Raw genomic sequence first — 22,168 nt, forward strand, 5'->3', positions numbered from 1 at the left:
CCCAAACACCCACCAGGTCCCAACTCGCCTTTTAAGAACAGTGTTGGCACAAACAGCTTAAACCTGTGACCAGCTAGCAGCTGTGAGTATAAATCTCCACCCTCTAGAAGGCAACTGACTAAGCAATGAGCCCTCAGCAGGTTCTCTCTCAGAGAACAGATTTTTGGGGGAGGGAGGCGAGGGGGATGGTGGTGGGTGGGGCATGGGCCTTTGTCTCCCAGCTTTCCATTGAGTTTGCCAGATTTTTTTACTCTGAAAAGGGACATTGATAATTTCCATAAGAAAAAAGGGGATAAAATAAGCCAGTGTGTCCCAGAGAGGAACTGCTCAGGGAACTGGGCTGCAAAGGAAAATGCAGAATTTGCTAAAACAAACATCTCCCAAATGAGACATCTGTAACACACAAAGGCATCAGAAAGGTGCCTTCAGCACCAAAAGAGTAGCAGGTAAAGCCAATCTGGGGAAGCTTAAAATTATGACATGTCCCAGGAAAAAAACTCTGGAATGTTACAGAAAGCAGCTGCCAGGCCTCCAGGAGCACAAGTTAGCTTCTGCACTCATCCCTTTGCTCTGGAAACAACACGTGGAATCCTGCCCCATTTCACCCACTGTCATCACTCCTCCAGGTAGATTGGCAAGGGCACCATGGCTGCAACAATGCACACACACCCATCCATCTCCACTACCTACTTGACTGCTGCCTGATCTTCCAAAGGTATCCAGGTAGAACGCACTTGGGCTGGGGTGCTAAACATACCAGGCACAGCATGCCCTACAACCCCATTGCATGCTGCAGAACATGAATGGGTGATGACAGCACAGAAGGTGATTAACCTCACAGCCAATAGGGCGAGTGGGCCACAAAGGGGGTTCCTTCAAGATGTATCTGCCCACTCCACCCGCTCACGGTGGCCTGAAGTCCATGCTTCCTTTTCCTGGGTGTTAGAGAGTGGCTCCATCACTACATCGTTATCTTCTTCAAAACCAGCCTCCCCCAAGTCAGAGATGAGAATTACACAGGGATGGTGCAAGGGGTAATCCAGGCCAGCTGCAGTCCCCACATCCAACCACCACTCCACTCGGCTTCCGCAGCCCCCTACGGCTGTGACTAGACCCCACAGCAGCAGAGGAACAGACAGAACTAAGCCAAAACACAAGCTCAGACAGAGCAGAACAAGCAGCACTCAGGGAGGTAAGAGTCAAAAGTAACCCAAACAGGAAAGACAAGGAAGTAGTAGTAGTCAGGGAAGATACCATGGACGTCTGCACTGGGGGAGTTTCTTTTGCTGGGCTTACTAGACTGGTTTTGTTGTTGCTCTGTGGCTGAGACAGAAAAACAGATTGTTTTAGTTCCTCTGCTGGGTAGCAAAGTCAGCAAATCTTTACAGTATTGTCCTTGTAATTCCCCGCCATCTCCTCAGCCCCCCCACCCCACACACTCATCTTGCACCAAGAGATGAGGACAAGGGAACCCATCCCTGGTCGCTAGAGACCATCCTTCCCCCAGAGGTGACCAGGTACAAGCAGATGTACCAATACTCAAATATGCATGGATGGTTAGAGCGATGGGAAAGGAGAGCAAAAGAGGCAGCAGCCCAAAGGGGAAAGGGAGGTAGAGAGAGGTGCAAACAAGAACCTCTGGGGCAGGAGGGCTGGGAGCTGACAGTGACTCCAGGAGATGACGACCCAGGGCTGTGTACAGACAGACTACAAGTGTGATAGGTACAGGAAATGAGTGGGGAAATCTCAGATATGGCTGGTCTGGGGTTGTGCCTTTGGGAACTCAGGCATGGGATGATGCTGGCAGGGCCCCAAAGGTGGTGGTCAGGTGGGACAAGGGTCGATGGGGATGTGTGGAGCGACTTTAGGGCCAGAGCATGAAGGAAGCTTCCAGGGGTGAGCAAGTCCTGCAGGCTGCCTTGCTGGTTTGTGTCTTTCCCCAGCGAGTCTCTCATAGACAGGGCAGGTGAGTAACGCCTCTGTCCTCCTCATTCACACAGCCCAAAGGCGAGGCAGAGCTGCCAACTCCCCTCCTGCTTGCAGCACAAAGACCTTCTGTTTGGTGAGAGTGGCCCTGCTGAATCAGGAACAGGCCCGTCCCCCACACAGGAGACGGGGCTCTCGTGACTGAGACAGTTTCACCCCTTTCCCCTAAGTCTTCCCTTCTACCTGATGCCAGCAACAAGGTAAAATCAGCAGCACCGCAGGCTACAAATCAGACTCGTAGGGACTCAGACTTCAGAGCTGGCTGGCCTCTTTGCACCTCCTCCCTTCCCCCCTTTCAAAAGCAGCACAGAGAGAGGGTGACTCAGAGGACCCCAGTATCTCCACCCCCTCACCACCCAGGAACCAAAACAGAGGCTGGACAATGAAGAATTCAAATGCTAAATCATAAAAGGCCTGGCGAGAGTTTAACCACACCCACTGCAAGCAGATAACATGGGGCTGAGGTTCCTGTGTGGCAGCCCATCACTCTCCTCTCCTCTGGCTTTCCTTCCACAGCCACATGCCCTGCTGGAGCTCCATTCAGGTCCCATGGGGACAGATCATGGGGGGCCCAGCCCCCAAAGCTAGGAAAGGAGCAGCATTTTCATGCCACACACCAGACACTCCCTGCATCTTGGTCTGGCCCCACATTACTCTGCTCTCCGGCCTTCCATGTACATACACAGCTTGGGCAGGGGTGTTTCTACCCTGGTGGTGCCAGATATGGGGAGGAGCTGCCGTGTAGGTGAATACCTGACTCAGCTCTGGAACGGCTTCACCCACAGGGTTCAATGAAAAGAACCTCCGAGGGAGTCACTACAACCCCGAACCTCGCTGCAGAACAGCTAATAATCATCCTGGTCTCAGGGCCAGCTGCCTCACTCAACTCAGCCCCACAAGCGTTTTCGAAACGCATGCAGCAGACTCATTCTCCACCCGGCTGCCCACCCCGACCCCACTGCTGTCCCAACAGAACTGAAGGAAGAGGTAGTTCTGCACGGCGTATCAAGGTCCCCGATGTTCACCAGCTGACCAGATCCACAGCATCGTACTTAATTCCCGAATGGAGCCATTACGAAATCAAGGACACAGAAAACGTGACTGGTGTGCTCCACATCTCCGTACCTTGTAGGGAGTTGCCTGATCTAGTGACTTCTGCTCATTAGGCCTCCGTGGCCATTTAACCAATTGCTCTTCACTTTCACAGGCAGGCACCCAACATGTGGACTCCGTAAGCATACAAGTGAGCCACGTGCATGCACACCCCTGCCCCCTCATTGAAACCACTGGGCACCAAGTATCCTTACAGATTCATGCAGTACAGAAGAAGAGCTTGACTTTTAAAAGAGGACAGTCCACCTAGGAAAGTATCAGGCCATTGAGAAGAGCTACCGGATATGACCAGTTTTGGAAGAACCACTGAAAGTGCTCTCTGAGCTAGACAACGAGGGACAGACAGACAGACAACACAGAGGGTGCAAGAGAGAAAACAGACCAGTGACCATAGCACTAAGGACACACATGTGCCAGCCAGCTAGAAGAAAGGAAAGTCACCTGGGCTTGCCCTGTATTCACTGGTTGTTTTTCCAAGCTTCACTGCCCCAGTGACCCCTGAGACATTGTTTGGTTCTCATTTCCCATCTGCGTTGATGCAACGAGCTGAGGCTAAGGGTAGGCACTGACGTTGAGCAACAGAGAAGAGGACAGACGGACACCAAGAACTCCTACCCCTACGTTTAATACTTTGGGGATTGAGAGAAGGAGGGGCTGCAGCCCCAGGAGTCATATTTTGCCCTGGGATATTCCAAGTGGTACTTTGGGATTTACCACCTGTAAAGTTTTAATGTGACAGAGGGAGGGCAGAATTCCTAGGGAGTAACAGAAAAGCCGACTCCTCTGCTCTGGCATCACTCAACTTTGCTCCCTTTCCTGCCTTAGGAAGCTCCTGTTCTGTCTGAAAGGAGGCAAGAGCTGCAACGCAGCAGATGATGATACAGTAGATTCCTGCATGTTAGTTACCACCACATCTCTGAGACAAACATGGGCAGTAGCTACTGGGCTGCAGATCATTCCCTGAAATATGGCACTGGCTGGTTTTCTTTTTGCTCGCTTGAGATATCAGCGCATCACCATTTATCCAACATGTTCTAGAGACAGCAAACACATTCGAATGCATGAAGGGGGAATGGATACAGTGGGGAGAGTGTCACTGGGTACTTGATTCATGCTGGGAGACATAACTGAGATCTGGATAACAGGGAGTTCTGGATTACAGGGCTGACAAACCTTTTCAGTATAGAATTTTAAAGAAAATAAATTAAGGGCAGCTTTCAGCCACCAGGTGGTGCTGTGCCCGCACCTTTTATTGTGTGCGCCGTGGAGCTCCATGAGAGGCCACTGCCATATCAGGGATGACTCCTATTCCTTCCACACTGCAGGGCTACCACCACTTGCTCCTCTTTTGGCACTTCTATAGCAGAATGACAAGCCCATGTTCAGACAACACGCTTTGCTGAGACCCCCCCGGGGAGCTGATAACTTCTCCAACTGTTTCTCCTTGGATCAGCCACCAATGGCAGAATATATTAAACTGCATTTTAAGTAGCCAGTTTTCTGTACACAATAGAAGCTGGTGACTGGCCAGCTCCTGATCAATCATGTGTCCCTTTCTGTGAGGACAAGGACTTTAAAGTGCAAGATGACTTTCCCCCCACAACCCCCGCACAGACATGCTATGTAGGGTGATGAGCACAAGCTGAGCGTGCATGGCATGAGAATGGTGGACGCACGGATCACAGGCGGCTTACGGGAGGTGCTCACCATCAAATGCACACTGGAGCTCGACTTCCTTTTCTGGACACACCATTGAGAGAGGGGAAAAAGAAGGAAGAGAGGCGATGAGAAGAAAAGCACAGAAACTATTCACGCGTTAGTGCCACCAACACTCCCCTGGGGCAGGAAGGAGAAGCAGAAGAAATGCAGACTCACGGAAAGGGTGCAAAGTATAGGCAGTGTTAACAAAGAACACCCCACCACACACGGGAGGGGAAGGACCAGGGAAAAGACACCCAACATGTGCAGAGATGGGGGCGAGGAAGGAGGCACCCACATGCATAGAGCTGGAGGAGGGGAATGTTCACATGCAGAGGGGTGCCTGCAGAGGCACCCAGACTGGGGATGAGGGAGAAGCACCGCTTCCCACAGAGAAGGGGCAGGCAGAGACCCCCCCATGCATGCAGATGAGAGGGAGGGGAGCCACGCACTCAGAGGGCAGGAAAAGGAATGCACCTGGGAGGGCTCGGGGCACCACCGGGTGCAGAGAACAGGCCAGTCCCCCCTCCCAACACACTGCAGACGCTACCCGCCCCAAGCCACTCCCTTCTCCATCCTCCCCATCCAATACCCAGGACAGAGCCCCACTTCTCTGACTTCAGACCAGCATGACTTTTATGGTGTTGCACTGCTGCCCCCCAACCCTCGTCACTGCGTAAGCCGAGCTACCTCATACATGCTTCCCACCTGCCTGTCTCCTCTGATACCATCCAGTCCCGTCTCTCCTGGCTTCTGCTCTTTCACTATGGGGTGCTGCTCCTCTCCATGTTACGGGCCACCTCTGAGCATGTCCCATAATGCACAGTACCACAGTGCACCCAATTCAAAGGAGAGGAAACGGTGGCAGGGTTCAGTCGTGCAGACTAGGGGCCCTGCACCACAACACCTCCCACCTCCCCTGCTGTCTCCACATTCTAGCTTGTGGGCCCTTCCATGGATCACTAGACCCCTGCTTTGTTAGCTTATGGGCCCCCATCTGGCCTGCGCATGAATCCAACCTTAATCCATTGCTCTGCCAGTGCTCTCACACATGTACGGAGGAAGTCATACCGACACAGTCATTCAGAGAAATAGATGCTCCCCCAACACACACACACACACCCACACCATTTTCAGACACTCAGCATGGTTTGGGACCAGGTAGGCAGAATATGAACAACTGCAAACCAGAAAGCTATTTCCTGCCTCATTCTGAGCCTGTATTTGAGAGTTTGGGGCTCTTGAGTAGTTGCAGACCTGCTCACATGTGGCCCACCATGCGCCCATCTTCACAGAGGCAGCAGGGACTGGCCCTCATCCGGCCTATGTTCCAGGGCTTCTTCTCCCAGGGCATGTTAGCATCTCCACAAGCTTTTCTGAAACTTGCAGGGCCACCCAAAGGGCTGCAATTAATGATCTCATGAAGATATAACCCCCAGGGAAGAGCATTCAAAGGACCATTTTTGAATACCCACACACCACATTATGGGCTTCAGAACAGGGATGGTCCTTCGGCTAAATCAGCCAGCCAAACCCAGTCTCATTTTAGGCCAAGTCAGAGCAAAGCGATGGCCTGAGTTGGAAAGCCAGCAGCAATGACCTAAGCATCATTGTAGAACATGGTAGTGAACCCTGGGGCGACCAGAACCAAGAACACCTGCAACCGGCAGGGACACCTCTTCTTCTTTCCCCAGGGAGCTCTGTGTGTATTCTGTCATAGCTCCACTGGAGCCATGACCATTTACACAAGCCAAGGAACCACTCCTCAAACTTTAGGCTTCACCCTCTTCTACAAATCTATGGAAGTGTATGGCAGACAGAACTCAGTCTGAGCTGTACCCACATGCTACAGGGAAGCTTCTCCACAGGGGGAGTGGGGGGAATCAATCTCATTCTGAATTTTGATACATTTCCAATAAGAAGAAAAAAAAGGGGGGTGGGGAGGAGAGACAGAAGAGACGAGAAATACAGATCTTTCAGGACAGTTTATATTTGATTCCCACCTATACAACATTATCAAGAGCACTGGCACAACAGACTTAAATAACCAGCTCGTGAACATGGTTAGCAAAGAAACAGTTGTCTGTCAGATCACAGTATCAATGCAGGGTACAACCAAGTAATACAAAAAATATAAAAACAGCCACTCTCTACCTCTCTCCCCAGGAAGAGGGAATCGCAATCTCTCTGCAGATCTGAATGTTAACCCACTAATCAAAGTACAGCTTAAATTCAAATACCATTAACCGAACAGGAAGGACTCTGGAAATTTGGACACCTCATAATCCCCACCCCACATAACAGGAAAAAAATACCAGATAAACAATAAGAAGTGGATGAACAGATTTTTAACACACACAAAAAAAGTAAGGAAACTAATTGGAATCTAAGATTGTTCCACAAGACAGACCTAGGCATATCTTATGATTAGATACTACATGATTAATCAGTGCTCAAAAACAAGTATCCATGTCAAAATATACTTGAGATTGTGATGACACTTGATAATACTGTCTGGCACCCATGGAGAGAAATGCAACCCATCACAGCTATACCAAATTTCCCTAGTGCAATAAAGCATTTCAAGCAGGGCCAGAATGATATCCAAATCCAGAGCCACTCATTCTCCATTTACATGCACTTCCAGAGGGCCCCTTGCAGTAGCATGAGCATACACAAACAATAATGGTAGGTAGTGCTCTCCATAGAAGTTAACTTATCAACCATATTGCTCTTAAAACAGCCAAATAACCCCTCCAGAAATTATAAAATACTTGCAGTCTCCAATAGAGGAAAGCTTGCAGCCCATATCAAATTCTATGTTTAAATATCCCGACCCTCTAATTTAAAGGTATTGATTAGAACAACCTCCCAATGGTAATTAGCAAAGTTACTAGAGGAGGAGCACCTGTATATTAACAGATGATAAAAAGCAGGGAGAGATTCCTTGTTCGACAGCTAAAGGTGCTTTCTTCTGTTTAACGACAGGGAAAAAAAAAAAAAAAAAGTGTGTTTCCAGATGCTGGAAATATGCCTCTGAGCCAGTGATGATTGTATTTACCGTTTTCCCTGACCATGTGATTATTCCTATGAGGTAACACTACGTCCTAAGAGACTGCCATAAAGTATCCCCAAATCTCTTTTCCTAACCCCTGAGGCCACAGTCAGGATCAGGGCCCCTTTGTGCTAGGTGCTGTGCACCAGATAGTCCTTGTCCCAAAGACCTTAATATCTAAGACGACAAATAGCCAGCAGCAGGAGGACCAGGATACAACCTACAGCAAACTGGCCATGGGGATGGGAGGCGCTAAGCTTGTTAGGTAACTCCTTTCTACAAAACAGAGGGATTTATCAGCTAAACACAGCAGTGCCTTTACCAAGTCCTGGGTTGGTCAATTCCTTATCCATCTCCCAGGAGACGTGAGTATTGAGAACGATCTGAAGGAGGGGGCTATGGCCTTACTGCCCTGTGGAAAGCCAGGCTGTTCCATGAACAAGGGAATATGCGAAGAAGCAGACAGTGGCCAGCCAAGTCTAGAATCACTGGTGGACTAGAGGATGCCAGGGGCAGGCAATGGGATAAGGAACATGCTTTTTTTCCTGGACTTTCCACAGGATCTTTAGATCTTAAATTTTCCAAAAATGTAAACTGCACGGAAGGGCGGGGCGGATAGCTCAGTGGTTTGAGCATTGGCCTGCTAAACCCAGGGTTGTGAGTTCAATCCTTGAGGGGGCCATTTAGGGAACTGGGGTAAAAATCTGTCTGGGGATTGGTCCTGCTTTGAGCCGGGGGTTAGACTAGATGATCTCCTGAGGTCCCTTCCAACTCTGATATTCTATGATCCTTGTAGATTTCAAGGCTGAGTATATCATAAGAATTCCTTAGGTGGTTCTCGCTTTTTTTTTTTTTTTTTTTTTTTTAATATACACATGGTGTGCCTCCCACGTCAATTGCTGTATTGATCCTTAAACATTAGCAAAAAATTAAAGCAAAAGTCATTGAAAAGACTGAACCAGGGGTGTGCGGAGGGGGAGGGGGAAGAGGAGAGGTTGGATCTGCAGCATAAGCCCCACCATACCAAATGCTGAAACTTTTAATACTTTTTAGCTCAGTTCTCCCTTAAGCTACGTACACACAACTGCCATTGACAACAGTGGAAGATGCGCATGTGAGAGATATGAATGATGGTGTGGCGAGTTTGGGATGGGTGCAGTATGCATGAGTGGCAGAGCCATGAATAAAATTATGTAGTTCATTCTGAGCACCGCTGAAACCTCCAGTGCCCCCACTATCCCATATATGCTGTATGTGACAGAGAAACTGTTTTCAGACTGGTTGAGAGCGTTCATTAAATGTTAGTGGGACCATTTTTTGGTATCTCCCATTCGGAAAGCAAGGTGCTTGTTACCATGAAACCAAATGCAAAGAGCTCAGAGGCAAAAAAATATAAATAATACATTTTAAACTGCTAAAATACCTCAAATAGCATTTCTACGCATAAAAATGTCATGAGCGTGTAATCAGGTCTCCCAGGCCCCTCTAGGGCTAGGAATAAGTGCTGGACCACGACAAATCAACAGGACTGCCCTTGCTAAATGGGAAATGCTACTGTTTGTAACCATGGGCAGTGACATGATCAACTTTAAAACTGTGATGTATTTATGTAGACAAAGACAATCACTGATGCAGGAGAGAATCAGGACTATCCTTGGTCTGAGCCCAGTGGTTTTTTTGGGGTGGGGATTCTGTATGAGGAAGGAGAGAAGGGGAGTAGAAAGATGCATTAGTGTGGCAGGTAGATTTAAAAACAGCAGCTGTTTGGGATGTTCTAACAAGCCCTGGGGAAATGCAATGCAATGGTTGGCAGAGGGCAGGTGAGAGTTGAAGGGACATGATCCATTTATATTACATGGCGCAGTGATTTATCACACTGATATTACCCTGTAACCAGGTGGTCACTCCCTTCAATGGCCTGAGAACAGCCACCCCTGTTCTGGAGAGGTGGCCAGCAGGGAGGCGCTAGGAATCAGCTAACCCAGCTGGGCAGCAGCCAGTGACTGGGTCTGAGTCCCAGCTGGAGAATATAAATGGGGGCCCAGCTCCATGAGGGAGCCTAGGGCAGGAGAGGCCTGAAAGTACACTCTCTGTGGCCTTCTGCAAATCCCCTTCGGCTGGAGGAGGACTTTAGCTACCAGAGGGCTTTACAATCGAAGGCCTTGTCTACACTACAGAGTTTTGTCGATAAAAGTTATGCAGATTTAAAGCGCTTTAATTAAACCGCTGTTGCATGTCCACAGTAGCTCCTTGTATCGGCAGAGTGCATCCACACTAGCAGCTCTTGCATCGACACAGAGCAGTGCTCTGTGGGTAGTTATCCCATTGTGCAACTGGCTGCAGGGTGCTTTGGGAAGGGTTTGCTGTGTCTCATGGGGCAGGTACAGTGTCACTTGATGCAAGTTTCTCAGTCCCATCCTATTAGATTCCATGGGCATCCTACTAGATTGCCAGCTACTTTTCAATAGAAGTGTGGGGAAGGAAGCAGGGAGTGTGTGTGACAGGGAGACTGTGTGTGTGTGGTGCATGGGCTGGGGAGGGGAGTGTATAGGTGAGAGAGACAGTATGTGTTGGGTAGTGTGTTGGGGGAGAGTGTCTCGACATGCTGTCTATTTAAGTTGTCAGCCGCCTGAGCAACCAATCCTGAGATGGGGGAGAGGGGGACATCCACATCAGCCCCCCAGTTCTGCACAGCAGTCTCCCCCCCCCCCCCCCCCCCAGCAGCAGCAGCAGCCCACTCTGCCTACCTGCTGCTGTGTGCCCAGGAGAGAAGGATTCCACATTAATGGTTCTCTGCTTCCCTCAGAGTTCTCCCACAGCCTCGTCATTTCACATAATGTTCGATCAGTGCAAGTTCCGCTTGCTGTGCAACCTCTAATGCCATTCAAGTCCTGAATTCAGCCCCCAAACACAACCACAGCACACAAAAAGAGGCAAAGAGTGCATCGATATAGCTGAAATGTAAAAAGTTCTTTCCTCTTGTCCTCAGTTTTGCTAAAGCAGCAAAACATGGGGCACATTGCATCTTATGGCCACTGGCACTCCTATACTTGAAGCTGTGGGTAGGAGCTCTGTAACCCACCTGAAACTTTACAACCTTTATTTCAGTATGGTGAGCACCATTTGCCATATGTTTCTACTGCCCTTGTGGAATCCCGAAGGAGCCTGGTGATGGCCAATGTCACAGCTCTAAATTCTGCTGGCTGACCAATGCCCCAGGGATAAAGTGCCTGCCTTGACAGGAGTTCAAATCCTGTTCAAGTGTTTAATAATGGAGGTTGGACTGAAACATCACATTGCTTCGCTCAGCCAGATCTTGCTTTTGCTCAGTGACCTAAAACAGAGTACATTAGTTCTGTGCTAATGGCCTCACCATACATTTCACAAAGATGCATGTGGAGGTTTGTTGCTAATCCGGAGGAGTCTGGTCACTGCAAACTGAAAGCCAGGGGAGAAACAGAGATTTTCTCTCTCACTTAATAAAAGAGAGAGAAAATTATACGTCCCCAAGGAATCCAGTGGCAGAGGCTTCCCAATGGGGGGTAATGTGAGGGCAACAACATTCTGAGGAAGTGTCAGAAGCAGCCTAAAAGTGGGACATTCAGGTACCAGACTAGAAATGCCAACTTCACCAAGCAACCACGTGAAACAAAGTACTCTGCCTGTTCACACCTGTTCTAAACCTGTATCTGATGTGCCAGACTCAACAATACTCATCTGAAACTGGTCTCTTTTAGAAGAAGGGGACATGGGAGGGACACCCCAAAGCTGACAGGATATTTAGATAGTAAAGAGGACAGCGCTGAAGTTGAGCTATCACAATAGGGGACTGAACGATAAACAGTCAGTTACCAGGACCCAGGAACAGACCCTCTATGCATTCCCATCTCCAGCTCAGATCAGAAATGGGCAAAGATGGCCAATCCAGTGGCTAAAAGTACAAACCACACTAAGGAAGCTGCAGTAGGAGACAGTTTAAAGGACCACATCTGTTAGGTCACTGCCACCCGCTCCCTGGTATGGAGAGGCAGGCAGAGCAACAATGGAACCCATCTTTAGGCTGGTGGATCTGATAAAGCCAAAGTTCGGGTTGCAACCCAGTAATGGGTAGCAGCATGTCATGCTGGATCGCTCTGGTCAGCACCGCTGACCAGGATGTTAAAAGTCCCGTCAGCGATGCTGCCCAGCTAAGGGAGGCTAGTGGCTACCTTCTCCAACACCGCGCTACGCCCCGGAAGCGGCCAGAAGCAGGTCCGGCTTCTAGGCGGGGGGCCACAGGGCTCCGCATGCCGCCCCCCCCCCGGGGTGTGTGTGTGTGTGCCTGTGGGTGAGGTGTGTGCCTCCACCTAGGAGCTGGACCTGGTGCTGGACCGCTTCCGGGGCGCAGCGCGGTCAACAGTGCCAGGACAGGTGGGAAGCCTGTCTCTGCACCCCAGCTGTGCTGCTGACTGGGAGCCGCTGGAGGCAAGTCTGCACCCCAATGCCATGCCCCAATCCCCTGCCCCAGCCCTGAGCTCCCCCAAACCTGGAACCCCTTCCTGCAGCCCAAACCCCTCATCCCCGGCCCCACCCCAGAGCCTGCACCCCCAGCCTAGACCCCTGACCCTCTCCCACATCCCAACCCCCTGCCCCAGCCCAGAGCCTCCTCCCATACCCTGAACCACTCATTCCTCACCCCACCCCGCAGCCCTCACCCCTGCACCTCAACCCTCTGCCCCAGACCTGAGCCCCTCCAACACTCCAAACCCCTCAGCCCCAGCTCCACTGGGTCACGGGCATCAACAATTTTCTTCAACTGGGTCCCCAGAAAAAAAGTTTGAAAACCACTGATCTAGGAGACAGAGGAGTATGGGACAAGAAGGCACCAGCTGCTGGTCAATCAATATAGCAGCACTGAGGTGATCCAATACAAAGCCTCCACTAAGACCAGGATGAGGATGGTATGCGAAGGGAAGATAGGTTAAATCTTTCACGTCAGAAGCCTCTGAAATGGTGCAACTGCGTGGCAATCAGATGTGCCAACCCAGCTCTGAGGGCAGGACACGGATGGCAATGTAGCCTCACTCAGCCAGCCTGTTAGCCAAAGAGAAGAACCACGGCAGTAATGGACACCGCTGGAAGACAGAGAGAGAAGCCACAAAACCCCTAGTATGGAGAAGAATGTTCACACCCAGATAACGTGGGAGAGGAAGAGGTCTGCCCCTAGCCAGAGTGCCTCCAACCACAGCATCAAGGAAGAAGTGATCTGGGTTGGTCAATGGAAAGGCTTCCATGATATTTAGCATTAGACCCACACAAGTAAAATACATTACCAAGCAAAAATATTTGTTTCTCTCTTTAGCAAGTTTTAGAACTCATGGAAGTAAGGAACAAAGCACCAGCTAGAGCCAGACAACCTTTGGGAAAGGGCTGTGAAGGCTCCAACAGCTCTCTGAATGCCCCTCAATCTTGCTTTAGAGCACCCACTGTCATCTCAGTCCTGCCCCTCCTGTGCACTGCTCTGCTGTTCCCCTCAGTTCTGACCCTTCCCCTCTACTGGACTGCTAAGCTTCCTTCACAGCTAGGAGAATGCACCTTAGCTTTGTTTCTGTTGCAGAGAAAGGAGGTGTTTGGGAGGAGGAGGAGGAGGGAGTTCACATGTGGCCATTTGATTACAGTCCCCAGATATGACACAGTGGCAGAAAGGCGGCTACCCGTTTTCTGTGCATACAGAGCAGTCTGTTTAAGAGAACAGAAATGCCCCTCCTGCACATTCCAGGAGCTTCATTCTCTGCCTTCCCAACAAGCTCATTTGAACTTTAGGGGTTATAATTATTCTGTAGGGCTGATGAACCCTCCATAGTTCTCAAAGGTGAATCCAGTTTTATTCTTTTCAGGGAGAAAGGTACCCAACACCTCAGGGGAACTGCTCAGCATGTACACTCCATGAAGGAGTAAAATCTCTTCCAAATATATGTCTCCTCCCTACCACAATGCTTCCAAGTAAAAGGCTGCATGTCAAAGACTACACAGGTCCCACTTCTGCAAGGGTTTGCCCTAGAGTAATAATATTCACCCACCCTCCCCCCCAGGGAGCCAGGGTGATAGTAAAAGGTCTCTGAGGACAGCATGATTTCACGAGCCTGAAAGATTCCAATAAGACACGCAGTTGCGTGATCTGCTTCTTTTTCAGCTTTTCCTTTGAGCTGCTGGGAGACGCTGAAGCAGAGCCTGCTGTTCCTAAGTCCACAGCTTTACAGGACCAGCCCTGCCTCCTTCCTGTTTTGCCATGATGTTTTACACAGCAACCAGGGAGAGACTCCTCAGGCTAGTAACCAGCCTCCTTGCATCACTGAACAAGAAGAGCTGGTGCAGAGACATGTGTCTGGTAACAGAAGCAAGAGCATGTGTTCAGACAGGGAGATTCCCCCGTGGAGATGTTTCATCAGCATGCGCTCTAGAGCAGTGGTCTCCAAACTTTTTTGATCGCGCACTCCTATCAGTAAAAAATTTTACCGCAGGGCCGGCTTTACTATTTTTGCCACCCCAAGCAAAAAAAAAAAAAAACACCTGAACTGCCGAAGTGGTGCTGCTCCGGCGGTGCTCCTCCTGCCATGCACCCTGAAGGATCCTCTTGTGCACCCCACTTTGGAGACCACTGCTCTAGAGAAAAGACTTACTCATTTCATGGTCTTTTTGGCTGGGGGGGAAAGAAGCCTAGTCTTTCACTCAAATCTCATCAGGGAGGACACCCCCAGCCACAGCAATGTTGCATTACACCAGAGCACCTACTACAGCAACACCAAAAATAAACATATCTCCACTCCTCACCAGCCTGCTCTGGGTAATTGCGCCTTGGCTGTGGAGCCTTCCAGAGGCCAAGCCTCACCACTACCTCAGTAAGGCTCAGTCAGTAGACGAGAACAGGATAATTATTGCCTTAGCATGCATGGCATAAAACCCCCAGCAGGAGGAGAATAAAAAACAGTCACAGGGTAAAACAAGGAGAGAAACTGTTCCAGTTACAGAGCAGCATCAGAACATAACAGCAGCCATACTGGATCAGACCAATGGTCCATCTAGCCCAGTGTCCTGTCTGCTGACAGCAGCTGATGCCTGGTGCCCCAGAGGGAATGAACAGACAGGCAATTATTTAGTGATCCATCCTGTCATCCAAATCCCAGTTTCTGGTAATCAGAGGCTGAGGACACCCAGAGTATGGGGTTTTATCCCTGCCCATCCTGGCTAGCAGCCATTGATGGGTCTTTCCTCCAGGAACTTTATCTAGTTCTTTTTTGAACCGCATTTTAGTTTTGGCCTTCACAACATCCCCTGACAATGAGTTCCACAAGTTGTTTGTGCGTTGTGTGAAGTAGTACTTCCTTTTGTTTGTTTTAAACCTGCTATTTATTTCATTAGGTAGGTTCTTGTGTTATGTGAAGGAGTAAATAACACTTCCTTATTTATGCTCTCCAGATCAGTCAAGATTTTATAGACCTTTGTCATACCCCCCCTTAGTCGTCTCTTCTCCAAGCTGAAAAGTTCCAGTCTTATTAATCTCACCTCATTTGGAAGCTGTTCCATATCCTTAATAATTTTTGATGCCCTTCTCTGCACCTTTTCCAATTCTAAGGTATCTTTTTTGAGATGGGGTGACCAGAACTGCATGCAGTATTCAAGGTGTGGGTGTACCATGGATTTATATAAAACTGTTACCTACCTTCCATAACTGTTGTTCTTCGAAACGTGTTACTTGTGTCGATTCCATTCTAGGTGTGTGCGTGCCCACACACGTGCGGCTCGAGATTTTTGCCTTAGCAGTATCCATAGGGTTGGCAATGGCACCCTTTTGAGTGCTGCGCTCATGCATTGGTGTATCAGGCACCGCCGGCCCTATGCCGCCCCAGTTCCTTCTTGCCAGCAACTCCGACAGAGGGGCAGGAGGATGGGTAATGGAATGGACATGAGCAACACATCTCGAAGAACGACAGTTACACAAGGTAGGTAACCATTTTTCCTTATTCAAGTACTTGCTCATGTCGATTCCATTCTAGGTGACTCACAAGCAGTATCCCTGTGGCAGGCTCAGAGTTCACGGTCATGCGGCTTGCAACACTGCTCCGCCAAAGCCAGCATCGTCTTGGGCTTGCTGGGTGAGCGCACAATGAAACGTAAACATGTGGATAGACAACCAGGTAGCAGTCCTGCATATATCCTGAATTGGCACCTGGGCCAGGAAGGCTGCCGACGAAGCCTGAGCCCTAGTCGAGTGGGCAGTCATGGTCGCCGGTGGAGGTACCTTTGCCAGGTCATAGCAGTAACAGATGTAAGCCATGATCCAGGACAATTGTGTTGACTTACGAAATGGCTTGGCGCTGTCTATGTAGAAGGCAAGCGCCCTCCGGATGTACAGGGCATGCAATTTGCGCTCCTCTTCTGATTTATGAGGCTTCAGAAGACAGGTAAATAATATGTCTTCGCCGGTATGAAACTGTGAAACCAGCTTGGGCAGGAACACTGGATGCAGCTACAGCTGGACCTTGTCCTTGTAGAACACTGTATAGGGTGGCTTTGAAGTAAGCGTCCTGATCTCAGAGACCCTACGGGCAGACATTATTGCGACCAGGAAAGAAACTTTCTGGGAGAGGAGGAGAAGGGAGCAGGAAGCTAGAGGCTCGAAGGGAGGCTCAATGAACCACGACAGCACGAGATTCAGGTCCCAGCGAGGGACGGGATCCCTGACATGTAGGTAGAGATGCTCCAGACCTTTCAAAAACAGGACCGTCATGTCGTGAGTGAAGACCGACCTGCCCTGGAGCAGAGAGTGGAAGGCCAAAATAGCAGCCAAGTGGACTTTGATTGAAGACAGGGACAACCCTTGGAGCTTGAGGTGCAGAAGATAGTCCAGGGTCACCTGCAGTGAGGCCAACTCAGCCCAGATACCCCGGTCCGAGGCCCAGCATGTGAACCTCTTCCACTTGGCCAAGTAGGTTGCTCTAGTGGAAGGCTTTCTGCTACCCAATAAGACCTGCTGGACCCGGGCCAAGCATTCCGTTCTTCTGCATTTAGCCATGCAGTCAAGTGCAGCGCTGCCCGGTTCAGATGCAGAAGACTGCTATGGTTCTGGGACAGCAGGTTCGGCCAGAGAGGCAGCTGCAGCGGGGCGAGCACTGAAGGTCCATCAGCGTGCTGAACCAGTGCTGCAAAGGCTACACAGGAGCTATCAGGATAATCTTTGCCCTGTCCTGTTTATTCTTCATGAGGACTCTGTGGATAAGTGGCACTGGCGGGAAGGCGGACATTAGAATCCCCAACCACGGGAGCAGAAAGGCATTTGACAGGGAGTCCCTGTGCAATCCCCAGAATGAGCAGAACATGTGGCATTTCCTGTTCTGATGGGATGCGAACAGGTCCACCTGAGGAGTCCCCCACCTCTGGAAGATAATACCGACCGCCTCTGGGTGGAGCAAGTAATTGTGACGAGACGAGAAGGTCCTGCTGAGGCGATCTGCTACCACATTCTTGGCCCTAGGCAGATGCGTGGCCTCCAGATGGATGGCATGCTGCACACAGAAGCCCCAAAGGTGGAAAGCTTCTTGGTAAAGGGTCGACAACCTGGCTCCACCGTGCCTGTTGATGTAATACATCACTGCAGCATTGTCTGTCAGAACCTGCACTACCTTGCCTTTCATGTAGGGCAGGAAAGCCTGGCAGGCCAGGCGAACCGCTTTGAGCTCCCCAATTGTCCCACGACCAGCGGCCTTGCGTGCTGAACTCCCAGTGGGCTCCCCAGCCCAGGTCCAAGGCATTGGAAACCAGGGTCAGCAATGGGGATGGGGCTGTGAAGGGAACTCCCTCCAAAACCGATTCAGGGCTCAACCACCAATCCGGGGACTATTGGATGTGAACTGGTACCCTGATCACCTGATTTAGATTGTATCTGTTGGGGATGTAGACTGATGCCAACCATGCTTGCAGTGGCCTGAGATGGAGCTGGGAATGCTGGACTACGTATGTACATGCAGCCTAACAACTGCAGGCAGGTGTAAGCAGTGGTGAGTGGGTAGTTTTTCCACATGGGATATCAGGTCCGACATGGCCTGGAAACGTGCCTCTGGCTCACGTGGAGTCGAGAACCGCTCCAATGAACTCTATTCATTGCTCCGGCCTTAAGGTCCATTTCTTTTAGTTTATCGTCAACAGGCCCAGATCGCGGCAGGTGGAACGAACCAGTTCAAGGCTCCTTTGCACCTGTCTCTGAGATCTGCCTTTGATGAGCCAATCGTCGAGATATGGATAGACCTGAACCCCTCGACGCCTGAGGTAAGCGGCCACTGGTGCCAAACCTTTTGTAAACATCCTCGGGGCAGACAAGAGACCAAAGGGCAGCACTGGGAACTGGAAATGGCGCCCACCCACCACAAAACGGAGGAATCATCTGCGACCTTGGAAGATGGATATATGGAAATAAAGTGTCCTTCAGACTGAGGGCGGCGTACCAGTCTCCCAGATCCAGAGAGGGGATGATGGAGACCAGGGAGATCATGCGGAACTTCAACTTTTTGAGAGACTTGCTGAGGCGCTGCAGGTCCAGAATGGGTCTTAGACCCCTTTTCACTTTCAGGATTAGGAAATAATGGGAGTAGAACCCTTTTCCCCTTCTGTCGCAGGGGACCTCCTCCACTGCCCCCAGCTGCATGAGGTTCTCGACCTCTTGAACGAGGAGTTGCTCGTGAGAAGGGTCCGAGCAGAGGGACAGGGAAGGGGGGTAGGGGAGCAGCCGAGAATTACAGGGTGTAGCCCTGAGATACAATCTCTAGCACACAACAGTCCAAGGTGACCCACAACCAGGCCGAACGGTAGGGATGAAGACTGGGGCGTCACCTTTGAGTGCACCCTCAAAACAAACGCTTCTGGCTCTCGTGAAGCTTCGATAGGCCGGGTTGTGCACGTGAGTGGGAGGAAAGAGGACGGCGATGACTAAAACTCGTGTCTCTATTCCTTCTCCTTGCAGGCCCCTGTCGAGGCTGCCAAGGCCTTGGTGGCAGAGGTGGCTGGAACTGTTTCCTCGCCGACTGCAGCGTATGCAGACCCAGAGACTGAAGGGTGGCCTGAGTGTCCTTCAGTCCATGTAGCCTCATGTCAGTCTGCTCTGCAAAGAGTCCAGTTCCATCAAAGGGAAGTTCCTGCATCGAGGTCTGCATTTCCCGGGACAGGCCAGTGGTCTGAAGCCAGGAGCTGTGCAGCATGACCACAGCCAATATGACCACCCTAGCTGTCGAATCGGCCGTATCCCACGTCATCTGGAGGGAGCACCTTGCAGTGTCGTACCCTCCTCCACCAGGGCCCCGAATTTCTGGGCCGAGTCCTGGGGCAGCGAGTCCTTGAACTTACAGAGGAGTCCCATAAGTTGAACTGGTACCTCCCCAAGAGAGCCTGGTGGTTAGCCACCCAGAACTGAAGGCTGGCCGTTGAATAAATCCTTCTCCCAAAAAGGTCCAGCCTCTTGGCCTCTTTATTCTTGGGGGATGAACTGGTTTGCCCTCATCTGTCCTTCTCATTGGCTGCCAAGATGACCAGCAAGGTCCAGAGGAGGATGGGTATACAAATATTAGAATCCCTTGGCCGGGACAAAATACTTTTTTTCCTGCCCACTTGGAAGTGGGAGGGATGGAAGGAGGAGTTTGCTAAAGGGCTTTTGCTATTTTTAGGACCCCATCCTGTACTGGTAACACAACATGGGTGGGAGTAGAGGTCAAGAGCACATTGAACAGGGTGTTCGCCTTTTCGGCCATCTCCTCCACTTCCAAGCCCAAGTTCACAGCCACCCTACGAAACAGGGCCTGATGTTCTTTAAAATCGTCCGACGGGCTGGCACGGGAGGGGCCCGCCACAGCCTCATCTGGGGACAACGATGACAACTGGGTCACTGGGGGACGGGAAGAGGGTTTTGGGGTGGGTGCTTGCTCCTCTCCCCCAGCCTCCAAGTGCATCTTGAGCACCGAGCTCAGTGCCGCTGGTTGCTGCTCTGAGGCAGTGGCCAAGGAATGGACTGACTGAGGCATCAGCATCACAGGCATACCCCCACATGCCCCAGTAGGGCCATTGCATCAGCCACTGGCCTCGCTGCCCTGACAGCATCATGGAGGTTGACGCAGCCTCAGGTACCCAATCACGCCGATGCTGTCGTGGTGAAGGGTTGAATTCCCTTTCTGAACCAGAGGAATCAGATTCCAGTGACCACGGAGGGGACATCGAAGCTGGTCTCTCACGGCTAACCGTGGCCGCAGGAGACCGGTGCCTCGAGTAGGTGGATCGGGGACAGGGGGATTGTTACTGCAACGCAGACTGCTCCCATGGTCTAGGAGACTGGGATCTGCGCCGAGGAGACAGCCGGCGGGAGGATGATTGGTGCCCACAATACTGTGACCATGCCTTCCTCTAGATGACCCGCATTAAGAAGTTGGAGATGGTGAGTTCGGTGTCTGTGATCTAGGACATCCTGCAGAAGACAGAGACTTTGAGCATGCAGACGGAGAGCGCTGTCTCGTCTCTGGAAACCGGCATCATTCGCCTGTACTCTGGGTGGTCTTTACGGCTGGCTTGCCCTCACCAGAAGCCTTTGCTTGTGACCTGCGACACATGCGGTGCTGGTAGAGGCCCCTGCTCTTTGGGCGCTGGGAGAGCCTGGCATGGGCCGTCCCCATGTGGCTCCGTTGTGGGCTGCTGGCCCAAACTGGGTCCTTTGCCCTTCTTGCTCAGTGCTGGTCTGTCGCCCTTCTTTGACCTCCTCTTAGGCATTGGGGCCGCGGGTGTGCTGTGTACCGAGATGCTCAGGGCAGCGTCTAGCCAGGAAGGCTCAGACGCCGGACAGACAGCAGCCTCCATGAGAAAGACGTCTCACTCTTTCTGAATTCTGGGACGAAAGTTCTTACAGATGCGACACTTCTCCTTCACGTGCGATTCCTCCAAGCATTTGAGGCAGCTGCTATGGGGGTCACTAATAGGCATAGGCCTGTTGCAGTCAGAGCAGGGCTTAAAACCGGGAGACCGGAGCATGCCTACTTAACAGCTACTTACTAACTACCTACTGTAAACAAACTATTTACAAGGCCAAAGGCTCAAGCACTTGTGAGGCAAGGGAGAGGTGCTCCGACTAACCACCAGGGGCGGTAAGAAGAAACTGGGAGGGCTTAGGGTCAGCGGCGCCTAATATACCAACGTATGAGCACAGCACTCAAGAGGGCTGCACAAGTGGCCGCACACACACCTAGAATGGAATTGACATGAGCAACACATCTTGAAGAAGAAAGTGATTATTTTCTATGTTATTATCTATCCTTTTTCTAATGATTCCCAACATTCTGTTCCCCTTTTTGACAACCACTGCACATTGAGTGGATGTTTTCAGAGAACTTATCCACAACTATCTTTGAGTGGCAACAGCTAATTTAGACCCCATCATTTTATATGTACGGTTGGGATTATGTTTTCCAATGTGCATTACTTTGCATTTATCAACACTGAATTTCATCTGCCATTTTGTTGCCCGGTCACCGAGTTTTGTGAGATCCCTTTGTAACTCTTCGCAGTCTGCTTTGCACTTATCTATTTTCAGTAGTTTTGTATGGTCTGCAAACTTTGTCACCACAATGTTTACCCCTTTTTCCAGATCATTTATGAATATGTTGAATAGGACTAGTCCCAATACAGATCCCTGGGGGACACTGCTATTTACCTCTCTCCATTCTGAAAACTGACCATTTATTCCTACCCTTTGTTTCCTGTCATTTAACCAGCAGGGAAAGTCTGGGGCTTCAACTGAAAGCACAAGCCTGGATGAATAAAGTGCTCCCTTCCTGGGAGAGGAGAAGAGTTGCACTTAGTGACAGGTATGGAAGTCCTCATTCCCTGGACTTTTCTACTCATCCTTGCTCTAAACAGCTGGTTACCAGGTATAAGTCGCCATCTGGAGTCATGGCCTATGTCCTGGGGAATGGACCCTTTCTGAACTCCAGAACCAGAGGCTGCACACTATAGCCCATAGAGCTAACATTTATTTTATTCAGCAGTAATGCAAGGAACTTACAGGCCTGTCTCTTGTGTGCCAAAACAGACACACATGAATATAGGCTTGAGGCCTATACACTTTGGCACACATGAATGGCCTGAGTTTGGGGGAACTGGGAACAGAGTGTATGGGGGGTGGGGGTGGGGATTGTCCATAACACCACCAGCCAGCCACAGGAACATGAGCTAACACTGGCTTTTGGATCTGTTAGGACGGGAACATCTGCAGATGTGTGACCACAAGAGTGCCATGGCAACAAACTGACA

General features: G+C 50.5%; 1 protein-coding gene across 26 annotated transcripts in view; it reads right to left on the reverse strand.

Annotated features, from left to right (window-relative positions):
* CAMK2G (calcium/calmodulin dependent protein kinase II gamma) overlaps positions 1-22,168 on the reverse strand; it is a 157,415-nt gene that overhangs the window by 17,457 nt on the left and 117,790 nt on the right. For 8 of the 26 annotated variants that reach the window (XM_054035523.1, XM_054035529.1, XM_054035507.1 and 5 more), the window contains 2 exons: positions 4,807-4,839; positions 1,255-1,323 (listed from right to left, as the gene is read on the reverse strand). The exons of 6 other annotated variants lie outside the window; for them this stretch is intronic. In XM_054035523.1, coding sequence (XP_053891498.1) covers positions 1,255-1,323; positions 4,807-4,839 — 102 coding nt within the window. The remainder of the gene's footprint in view (positions 1-1,254; positions 1,324-4,806; positions 4,840-22,168) is intronic. 12 more of the 26 variants (XM_054035525.1, XM_054035516.1, XM_054035509.1 and 9 more) reach the window with 2 other exon arrangements.

Source organism: Malaclemys terrapin, chromosome 7 (genome assembly GCF_027887155.1).
Source record: "Malaclemys terrapin pileata isolate rMalTer1 chromosome 7, rMalTer1.hap1, whole genome shotgun sequence".
In the NCBI taxonomy this organism is placed as follows: Eukaryota; Metazoa; Chordata; order Testudines; family Emydidae; genus Malaclemys; species Malaclemys terrapin.